The following is an 11,606-nucleotide window of genomic DNA, read 5'->3' as shown; positions in this document are numbered from 1 at the left end:
AAAAAAAAAAGCATCAAAAAGTGCTAAAAAGTGTCAAAAAAAATTTAATTTTCAGTTTGGACCTGGGAGGACAACACAAGGGTCAAGGTGACAAAAGTGTTCACCCGCGCTGCCCGCGGCCCGACATTTCCTCCCTCCCCGATGCAAAAGAATCACTCACTCACTATGTTACAGTGAAGTGCGTGCTAGCCAGGTGGCCGAAGGCTTTATCTGCACAGTCGTCTGCGGTTCTGATGCAGGATGTGTGTGATTTTAACTCAATGGATCTGGCATTAAATCCCATTTTAGTCCCTGGGGTCGATGCATAATGAGTGAGAAAGGGTAACCTTCAGGCCCAGTTTTCACCATGCGTTGTAAACTGGTTTCATCTCGGCAACATGACTGTGATGACGTAGATCAGGGATTTCGAACCAAGCGGAGTCGAGCACATTTCTCAAAATGTTGATCTATTCCTTTTGAAATAAGTGAAATAGTGGATGTCACCACTCACCAGTAGCCACTGTCTGGGCGTCACAGGCCAAAACTAGACCAGAAGGAGGGGGGTACAGTGACGCCTCACAGCAAAAGGTTTCTGGGTCTTAGGCCACTGACCAGAACTTGATAAATATCTTGATTTGACTTCAGTTAAACTCCAAACTGATTGTTCTTCTCTGTACTGACCCTCGATCCTGATGCCCAATCAGAGATTAGCGCTCTGTCAGCCAGAATGGCAGAAGTCTGGGTTCTTGTCACCTTCCTCTCCTCCTTTACGTCTCCTCCTCATTCTTGTCCCTTCATTTCCTCGCACATCTATTTCTTCTTTCCAGTCTCACCACCATCCCAAATGACTTCTCCCTTTAACAATTGGCCACAGGTCTAGCTCTATTTTCATTACCTCCCTTTTCTCTGCCTACTGAATCATTCAACTTTGTCCTATATTCTTTCCATGAATCATTTGCACCGTGCTTGTGCATGTGTAGCGGGGCTGTTCAAACTGCAGGAGGCACTAGCAGTGGGCAAGGTCTGCAATTATCCCCCCCCCCTTCCCCCTCCTGTCTCTCTCTCTCCAGTCCCCCCCCCCATCCTCTCCCTCTGCCACCCACTCGCACCAGCCTCCCTCCCCCCCCACTCCATCACCCAGCACTGCAGAGAGGCCTCTTGTCTCCCTCGCAGTCTGCAAGCCTTTCTTAGCCTCCCCCCACCTCCCTCCTCTCCTCCTCCCCCACCTCCTCCTCCCACCCTCTCTCGTCTCTGTGGTGGTGTCATTGTCCCAGTTGTTGTGGCACTCTGATCTAGATGACCTCTAGCACACATACAATTCAGAGGATATGAAGTTCATGATGAAATTGTGTACCCGCAACATCATCAGCATCACTTTTATTGGAGCACACTCACAAATTTGTCTTCCTCACCCCCCACCTCCTCTAATCTGTCTCCTCTCTCACACCCTGATTGCCATGTGACCACTGCTCAGGGTGGTGTGGGCTACAGGTCATGTGGGGTCAAATGTCAAACTGACCTGTGGCCAGCTCAACCAATTAGCCTCCCTCCTGTTATTTAAGTATATGCGAGGGCTGTTGTGTCTCGGCAGCCTGCACCTCTTTGTGTCTGACGGCACCCGCACACACCAGGGCCTCTCTGTGTCTCTCCTCTGGCTACAGGGGGCGCCCAGTCTCTACAACACAACCACCATCGGCACCCCCCCCCCCTTCTCCTTCTCCCTTCTTTCAATCTCTCCTGCTCCTTTTCCCTCCCCCCCTCCTCCTTTTCTTCCACTACCTTGCTACACTTCTCCTCCTCTTTGCTTCTCCCCTCACTCCCATCTCTCTTTGACTCCCCTTTTCTATCCTTACCCCCCCCCCCCCAGCACCGTTGCAAACCCCTTCCCCCTTTGAAAAGCTGTTAAGCGCTCCTTCTGTACACAGCACTGCAGATGAGGCCTCCGCCTCCCCCACAGTCTGCCAGGCCTCTCTCTCTCTCCTTCAGCCTCCCCCACCACTCCTTCCCTTCCCTCCCTCCCTCCCTCACACTCCTTACAACAGCATAGCAACACTGACTAGCCAGCCAAGGAGAGTCTTGCCTCTCTCGCTCTCTCCCTCTTGCACTGGGGTAATTTCCCTCCATTTTAGATTCCTCATCCCAGGGCGGCAAGGGATGGCATTTTAATTGAATACTGTGAGGTAAAAATATATGAAGTACACAAACGCATCCGACCTCACTCCATTTACCTGGGTTGGTAGAACAGTGTGACTCACAAGATGTAACTTGGCTTGATATAACCGAACGCTATGCTGGGGGAGTACCATTCATCCATGGTGTATTCATCCAGCGGGGTGTTTTCTCTCTAGCCAAGGCTCTTCCACATCTAATCAGAGCTGCAACCAAGATTATTTTCATTGTCGATCAATCTGTTGATTTTTTTCTCGATTCATCAATTAGTTGTTTGGTCTATAAAATATGGTGAAAAATGTCGATCAGTGTTTCCCAAAAACCAACATGACGCCCTAAAATGTCTTGTTTTATCCACAACTCAAAAGATATACACTTGACAGTCACAGAGAAATGAAGAAACTAGAAAATATTCACATTTAAGAAGCTGGAATCAAAGACGTTTTACTTCTTTTCATTAAAAAGACTCAAACCGATTCATCAAAATAGTTACACACAACAAATCGATTAAATAATAATTTTTTGCAGCTCTACATCTAATCATTGGTAACATGCAAACCGGGTCCATTTGCTAGAGCTGTATAACCAGAACACAGGAAGAATTGTGCTGTAGCTCTCTGACAAGCACATCATATATTCTGTCTCATGTTACCTCGTTGTGCACCTTGAAAAGTTCAAACAATGTTTCCTTCAACTGTGTAGCTTATCAGACTTCAGGCATCATGGAAACAGGACAGCAGTAGTAGTGGTAGTACTTCACTGTACGTAAGGATTGCCATGTTAAAAGGCACAATTCATAACACAGCCTTCACAGTAAAATCCTTTTCAGATATTAGACAAATATTTTGTTATCATGATGATGTCATTTCTATGGTCAAAGTACTGAGGTTTTATTCTAGCAGTGAAATCACTACTGCAGTTATTGCCAGTAACTGTTACACCAGATGATGCTGCTCTGATCTTCTGAGGCTGAATTGAGAAACCTAAAATACTGACAATCTGGTATTGGTATCTTGGTCTCAATCATCATGGATCAAGCATACAATTAGGCTATTATGGATGTTTGAAAGTCAGTCCTCACTTTAAGGGCATGCACAAGCCCCCGCACCCCCAAAAACAGTGAGCTCCTTCCAAAAGCCATGGGTGTAGTTGGCACCCTGCGTGTATCCCTGATGTCCCATTGGTTAACACTTCTGAATGGACCCCCCTCTCCCCCCCCCCATACATCACTGCAAAACAATCCCCACACGGAGCAATAGAGATATTTGATAATATGTGGTTGATGTTTGGAGATTAAAACCTCTACACCTATTTTGGCTTGTGGCCCCTACAATGAAGCAATATCTACCAGGTCTGACCTTAGTGTGGTCATGGGCTGATTTTTTTCTGTATAAGATTTAATTTTAAAGACATTTAGAGGCCTGACGCGGTGAAATAATCCAGCCATCAATGACCATTAGTCAAACAACCTTTAGCGTCTACTGTCAAAGTGAAAGTGTAAAGTGCTCTACAGCGCCTTTTCAACCAAAAGAGTGCACCTCATTTATTGTTATAACTCTGCAACAGGCTGTTTAACCACTTGCGGGAAAAAAGGTTTTTCCACGGTCCCTAGAGTTTAAAACGAGACAGTTTAGCAAGAAGTACAAACTGTAGTTTAAATAGAAAATATACAATTAGACAACTAACATCTGGTTTTCAAGACTCCTAATCGAGAATCAATAAAGACATTTACAGCTTTTCCAACCATGGCTGTGCATCAGAAATCATTTCTGTGCACAATCCCTCCGTTCCTTACTTAGAACAAAAATAAATGGTGTGGCCATTAGTTCTGTGAGAAGCACAAATACAGCACTTTATTGTTCATAAATGCTTCAAGTGAAAAATGAAAACATAAAACAAATACACACAATTCAATGAACACAAATTGAACTATTTTTTTGAAGAAAAAAGAAAAGAAAAGAAAAAAAAAGTGCTTTCACCTTTATGGATGCCAGTATGGTGGTTACCGTCCAGTCTTGTAGGGAAAAGAAACCTCAAGGTAAAATTATAAAAATAGAAAGCAAGTACAGTACAGTCAAGGCTAATGAGCATAAGGCTGCAAAAAGTGAAATGCTCCTTTAAACTGTTAAGAGAACGAGAATAGCTGGGCACCACTGTTCTTTCGGAAAATAAATCATAAAAAAAGGAAATAAAAAAATAAAATCGAATTAACTTTAAAGCAAAAGCAAATCAATTCTGTTACTTTGTTTATATATAGATATATTATTTTGCAAAATAACTAGGTTTTTGTTAAAAAATAAACTTAAACATACGAGAAAATACCAGCCACCAAAGCGACAACTATTGTTAAGCATACCAATGTAGAACATATGAGGCTACCTTACACACAGGTAATAGCAAATATTTAGGGGAACATGAACGGCAACATCTGTCCAAACATGTCTAAAAGACTGTACAAATTTACACTACCCATCTCAGTAGAACTACATGAAAAATTATGGATTATCTGGTCAGCTCTGAAGCTTTACCTCACATCAACTCAATATTTTAGGCCACGCTTACAAGTTCAGTGGCTAAATCAATGCTAACAACTTATTATCTCAATGTAATAAAGTATATAGAAGGCAAACCACTTTCTATTTGCTTGGTGTGACTTCTGTTGTCTTTGCCCCTCCCCTTTCCACTCGGGAAAGAAACATTAAAACTTTGTTCACAAATGTTTACATCAATCCTAGCTGCTCGTTGAGTCCGGCCTTGAAAAGTCATTGGATGGCTTGTTTCTCTCCTTGTCACTCCCTTCCTTCACAGATACCCAATGTGACTGGGCAATGTCCTTCAGTTCATGCGAGGCAGATTGGTTGGCGTCGGTCAACTCTCGAGTGTCTCTCTGACTGTGTGAGTCTTTTTGATTTGATCAGTCAGACCTGCTGTTTGCCCAGCTGGGCCCCGTCTCTCCTGCTTCTTGCAGATGATGGTACAAACTTGGGAATGATGATGGGCAGAGTGTCTCTACCTTTAGCAGCCTGTCTTCCGGAGTCCTCTGTGGGCCCAAAACCGTTCTCTGCATGCGCCTCTCCGTCCTCATCGTCCTCATCTTCGTCTTCATCATCGTCTGACATATCCTCGAGATCGGAAACAGTCTTAGCTCCTATCCTCGGCTCCACTCTCTCATTAGCGCCAGTAACCTGTTTGTTACCATGGAGATGTACCTCTCCCTCCCAGTCCTTGTTATCCTTCTGCCTCTCTTCCTCATCACTGTCAGAGTCAATGGCAATAGGCTCTGAAAGGTCCAGAGGTATTTTCTGTGGTAAGGTGCTGCTGATTGTCTTGGTTTGGTCTTTGCTGGCACTGTTGGGTTTGGGGGGAGATGGTTTTGTTTTTGTACCTTCCACCATCCTGGCTGGCTTTCCCTTCCATGGCAGGGCCACGCCACCATTAGCAGCTACAAGCTCCCTATGTTTCCGGAGAGCCTGCTCCGACACCCCTAAGTGCGTTCTAGACGTTCGCCTCTCGTTATGCTTGCCTTCGTACACGCCGTCCGGGATGAACGCCAGCTCGTGACTCACTTTGCTGAGCTCGTGCATGCTGAACCCCAGCAACACGCTGGCGTTCTGGGTCTCGCATTCCTGTATGCATTTCCTCCTTTTGTTGACAAAGTGGCTGGAGATGTCCGACTTCCACAGCCACAGACTGGCTGCTAGCTTCTCCACCTCCCGTTGTGAGGGATATGGCGCTCGGTTAAAATACTGGGTTAGAAATGCCTTCCTGGATTCGTACGAGTTGTTTTCGTATCCTTTGGGGTCGAGAGCCAGAACTAAAGGTTCATCAGGATTTTCCACAAACGTAGACGGGCCGTTGATGTCCCGTGGGTAGGCCCTTTCCCCAGGGGGCCTCCTGCGCTTTGGCGCACTAGTGTCCGAGCTATCAAAGCTGGCCCGTTTCAGAGTGCTGCTCGGGGCCTGGCCGACCCGAGAAGAATAGGGTGCCCGGCTTTCCTGCCCATTTGGAGATTTCCCTACACCTCGACAGTGCACCAAGTGTAGCGTGATGGTGGAGGCGGTCATGTTACTAGTATAAACCCCCAAGCAGTGAATGCACTTGTAGGTCAGTTTCTTTTCTACAGGGTGGACTGTCTGAATCACCTGGTGTCTCTCTCTCAGGTGGTGGGCCAGTGAGTCTGAGATTGGGCCCTTGAGGATAGAAAAGCATAGAGGACAAAGTGTCTTGCCCACATCCCTCTTGTAGGGCACAGATGCTTGTGGAATACTCTTGGTTGGTGCACTTTCAGCAGCCAGTGAAGGTGTTTTGGGCGGGTGCTGAGGCAGTAACTTCTTGCCTGATATTAGGGAGGCGGACAAGGCTGAAGACGCAGAGGTGTTGTTTTGTGCGTGAAACGCCACTGACTCCTCAGGGGCGTCTTTCATGTTGTAGGTAGTGACAATCAGCTGAACGTTCTTGGGATTGCCTTGCTGCAGAGTGAGGTCAAAGGTCAGGGGGGAATCTGTGCGTGGGCCAACGCTCTCATCTGGGTGTGACAGCCGCATGTGGGACACCATCTTCTCGACGTCATTGAAGGTTGCACGGCAGTGTGGGCAAGACAGGCCATGGATCAACATGTGGTTTAACAGAGTGTCACTGGGCAGATAGCGGTTGCAGTAGAGACACTTGCTGGTGAAGTTGTGGATCTTCATGATGTAGTTGGCTACGGCAGGCACTTTCTCGGCTTTGTGCTCTTTCTCAAAATGAGCACTGTACACGTTCTCTGGGAAGAGCTCATTGCAAATAGTGCAGATTTTCCACTTCTGGGTGTAGGATGTGCCGAGGACTGAGGAGCCACCTTTCTTGGCTGTGACAGAGGCTACAGTTGTTGCTGCTGCCTGGACACGTGAACCCAGAGGGTTGGATTTGAGTGAAGAAGAGGCGCTGACCACGACTGGACTCCGCAGGCTGCCGCCAGAAATAAGCTGCTTTGCCGCATGCGACTGCTGGGGAACAGAAACCTGGGCGTTCCCGGGTAAAGTAACCCTCACCTGCTGGCTACCAATAGAGAACGACTGAGTCCCCGCCTTTAACCTTACTCCATCATGCTTCATCCCGGATAGAAGATTTTGAGCGCTGAAGCCTGTCTTTGATGAGACGATTACTCGACCCAGCTGCTGTGAGCCAGCAGACCTGGTAGTGGCCATTACTGCACCTTTCGGGCCCATCCCAATGATGGTCTTGTCTCCCTGGTTTTTGGGGGGGACCATGACGATGGGTTTGGGACGGGGGACTATGACACTGGTGTGCCCAATCATGGCGGTCACCTGGTAGCCAATCCTCTCGTGGTCCTCAATGACATGTTGGACAAGCGCCTCGTACGTCCTTGGAACAAACAGACACTTCTTGCAGTGAATCTGGTTACTGGTTACATTGTTTGTGTTATTACTCTCTGTATTGCCTGTGCCACCATTCTGAGCACTTGTCTTCTCCCCTGGTTTTACAATATAGGGCTGGGCCACTTGCTGGAAGTGTTCCCGGTAGATGTGCTTGCGCACTACATTGTACAAAGGGTCCCTGTAGGTGCACTTCTTGCAGTAGTACACCGCCTGTTCCACACTGTCGCCGGCCCTTTTCAGCACCCCGTCCTTCATCATGATCCCACCAGCTCCCGCCACCATTCCACCGGGGCCCTGCCGCACCGTGCTGTTAGGCATGTGGAAAAGTTTGATGTGTGTTTCCAGAGTCTTTTTGTTACCATTGTAAGTGCAGTAGGGGCAGTTGAGCAGAATGTTGTTCTCAAAGTCCTCGCTGTGGACATTGCGGAAATGGCTCTTGTATGCAGAGAAGTACTTGGATGAGAAGAGGCAGCCAGAGCAGCAGAAGGGCTTTGATCTGTAGTCCTGGGGACACAGAGGTGGGAAAAGCTTAGACTTTAAGTGTGTATGAGGGAATTCAAATTATTGCATCGTCACATATTTTCTTCTGTTTTTGTGTTGCGTTAATTCAAAACGATATTCAAATATCAATGCTGCAAAAAACAGGACTTTTACGTGAGAATGTGTCACACAACTTTACTATATTTTTGGTAATCAAATTTGTATTTACATAAAATGATATGATATACACACCTGGACTTTGGTATGCGACGGTTCCCACATGCACACATCTTCCCAGTTAGTGTGCTTTATATAAACCTCTGGAGGACTAAAATCTTTGTAGTCCTAAACAACAAGGAAATTAAGATTAATACTTGATTTAAAGGCACAATCACCAAGGACATATATATTTGAAACATTCACCAGGAAATGTCTGCATGTGATACATGCACAAATGGTGCATCTTCTTTTGGGTGATGCCAAACTTGTAGCTAAAGCATGCATCTGTAATGATGCATGTTTACGTAGGGACAAAAAGAAGGGGTTTCTGGGGAACTGCACGCAATAGATTTGTTGACATTGCTGTCCTGTGTTTTAAACAGAAGCCGACTGAATGAGCACAAAACATTATTTCAAAACATGCTTATTTAATTCCCCCCCCGGAAATATTACACAGGGTTGGGATTGTACCCAGCTTTCTTTTGTCCTCTGGGACACATGTTAACTTTCCGTAAGGGCTGGTAAATATGTCAACACACACATAGGTCGATAAGAGGACAAAAAGGTCTCTCTGCGTGTTCTGCAGCGTTGTTCAGTTTGTTGTCACATTACTAACTTCCTAACCCTGCATTTGCAAAGACATATCGCTGAAGTGAAAGTGCTGTCACAGAACTATGTTTATAAGAGAGTACACGAAAATCGTGGAGCTTTAATAATGGATATACGGTGAATACCTGCATATCCATCACACTACACCACTGCAGCTAACCCCATCAAATCTGTATAGTTTCTTATGTTTGTGCCTGGGCCTAGATGCTGAATTATGTAAAGTCTTTGGTTTCCGCCTTTAAGCCTGAGTAGCATATTTCTCTTACATTAAGTGAGATATAAAAGAATGAGGAAAGGGTGTCAATGAGGGTAATAACATTATGCTGTATGGGTTGCATACATTATAGGAGTCCAGGTCATAGATTCCTGGCATCATACATTCTCTACATTTATGTAGCAGTGTCAGTCACACTACTGCTAAACCTTTACTTCCCCCACTGAGCCAATTGAATGAACAATCTCAATTCCAAAAGTGACCTTAGTGTTATACATTTATAAACTAAAACAAACTTTCCATACATCAATGCTACACGTATACAAACAAGAAACATTCTTAAACCTCACCAAGAAATGAACATGATGGTGGGAATATGAATTTTATGAAATTTGAAGACAGTCTCAAGGAAGCATACACCAGTTTTCTTACAGCCAAGCTGTCGTCACAAAGGAGCAGTAGAATGTGCGGCCATCATAATAAAAACACCGAAGTCTGGCAAGACTCACCTCTAGGTGATCTCTGAGGAACTCCAAGCCAATGTCACCCAGGACCCGCTTAACATTTTTCCTCGCTTTCCGCAGACTGCCCAGGTTATTGACAGGGAGCTGGAACATTCTGCTCACCTGAAGAGAACAGACACATACAGCAGGTAAATATCAACAGGTGTAGGGTACAATTTGGACACGTGTCTGGGAAACCGTTACGTCTATATCCTGAGTTCCATTTGCTGTCGGGTTTCACTTATTTTGGCCGGATATCTGTTGAGCTTCCTTTGTGTTGGCATTTAAACTCCGGTCGATTTATGAAGACTATAGTTAACCTTTGCTCAGATGTCTGCAGGGTAAATCCAGACAGCTGGCTTGACTAATTTTCAAATAAATATGAATTTTCTGTTGCACGACTAAAACAACCTTTAAAACATGAAAAACAAACAAAAAATGCCTATACTGGAAATGCCTAATATCGGCCAGCCATTATATCGGTCGGACGCTACTCTGAATACAATTATGAACCTGAAAATGAGCATAACATGAGCACTTTAAAAGAAAACTCCGGGGCAACTAAAAAGTCAGAAGCCAGTGATCAATAGTTTATTTGTGATAAGTACAGTTTAGTTTTTGCAGTGCCTGCCTGTTGTTAATCTCCATCCATTCACAAGCAGATTGTCTGACACAACGCTGCGGTGGAAAATCAGGGATGTATAAGTAGAAAACACAAAAAATACATTGGAGAAAGAACAATGCGACATAGACGGAAAAAACCAAATATTTATTTGCTATGACCGAGGACAAGCTGGAATTGTTACTAAAAAGATATGTTAGCCTACCTAACAGATAAGACTGACTAACGCGCATGCATCGTCATTTCCAAAGTTCTCCGTTTGGCCCACCCAGACTACAAAGCAACCCTGGAGTTTAAAAACCATAACAAGGGCAGCAAGCAAATAGTGTGGACACAAGGTGTAAATGTTGCAAAAGATATTTGTTTGTTTTTATCCTAACACAGAAGTGTAGATATTTTTGCATTGTCTGCCTGCTGTGTAGTAAAGCTAAAAAAGAAGCTTTTTGTGACAGCCTATTGAAGTTCTGACCTGGCCAAACATCACTTAGCTCAGCTGTCTGAAGTAGAAAGAACAGTTGCTCACAGAAAAGACAGACCCACTGGTTCCACAGAACAAACAGCTAAACCACCATCCGCCCATTCATTATGTGTTAGTATCATAATAAGCTGGGCATTAGTGAAGGCACCACTCGCCAGAGGAAGGAAGGGCAGTTTAATTCCCTGTTCAAAGTGGCAAGTCCAAATGTCTCTATTCAAATCAGAGCTCCATGTAGAGAGGTCAAAGGTCACTAATGCATGATGACATAAAGGCTGCTCAGTGACAACAAACAGCACAGTCCCAAACAATTCCTGTGAACACCTCAGCTCATTTCCCTTCTAGAAAACACAAACCAGAGAGAGCGGAACTGTGCATGTGTGGTTCCACCAACTGTTGGCCTCGTGAAGAGCCGAGAGTACAGGAGACAGTCCTGTCGATCCGGCTGTTGGTCTTACCGTCTTGCCTGCCTGCTGTCTGTCTGTTTACCATTCAGAAATGTGCAAGTGCAAGAGTGAGTGTAAGAGACACATACCCTTGTCCACTTCCTCCCTGTCTCTCTTTCCAGCGTCCTCCCATTACTTGCAGATGGCGCTAGAGAGGAGCTCCATTATGTAAGCCTCCCTATACTCTCCCTCTTTCTCCCTGCCTCGCAATGCCATCACAGAATGGCGCCTCCTATTGAGTCAGCAGCAGCAGCCTCTACAATATGTCTGCAGTGGAGGGGGAGGGGAGGGGAGGGATGTTGGAAGGGAGGAAGGGGAGGGACAGAAGGAGCTAGAGAGAGATCAGTGTAGGGGGAGGGGGAGTGTGAGAGAGGATGAGGTGAGGGAGCTGGGAGGCAAAGGAGGGAGGGAGGGAGAGAGAGAGAGGGGAGGGGAGCGAGTGTAGAAGGAGTGTGAGGGGAGAGATGAGAGGAAAGGAGAGAAGACAGAGTGAGCGACGGAAGTGGAGGGGG

At 45.7% G+C, this 11,606-nt stretch overlaps 1 protein-coding gene across 2 annotated transcripts in view; it reads right to left on the bottom strand.

The window, feature by feature from the left end:
• Positions 1–3,966: 3,966 nt before the first annotated feature.
• adnpb (activity-dependent neuroprotector homeobox b) overlaps positions 3,967–11,606 on the bottom strand; it is a 9,737-nt gene continuing 2,097 nt past the window's right edge. For both annotated transcript variants that reach the window (XM_032521190.1, XM_032521189.1), the window contains exons 2-4: positions 9,558–9,674; positions 8,259–8,351; positions 3,967–8,030 (exon numbers count right to left, since the gene is read on the bottom strand). In XM_032521190.1, coding sequence (XP_032377081.1) covers positions 5,067–8,030; positions 8,259–8,351; positions 9,558–9,665 — 3,165 coding nt within the window. In that variant the 5' untranslated portion in view covers positions 9,666–9,674 and the 3' untranslated portion in view covers positions 3,967–5,066. The remainder of the gene's footprint in view (positions 8,031–8,258; positions 8,352–9,557; positions 9,675–11,606) is intronic.

Source organism: Etheostoma spectabile, chromosome 7 (genome assembly GCF_008692095.1).
Source record: "Etheostoma spectabile isolate EspeVRDwgs_2016 chromosome 7, UIUC_Espe_1.0, whole genome shotgun sequence".
Lineage (NCBI taxonomy): Eukaryota > Metazoa > Chordata > Actinopteri > Perciformes > Percidae > Etheostoma > Etheostoma spectabile.
The sequence above is the reverse complement of the archived record's forward strand: the minus strand, read 5'-3'. Positions and strand labels throughout refer to the sequence as shown.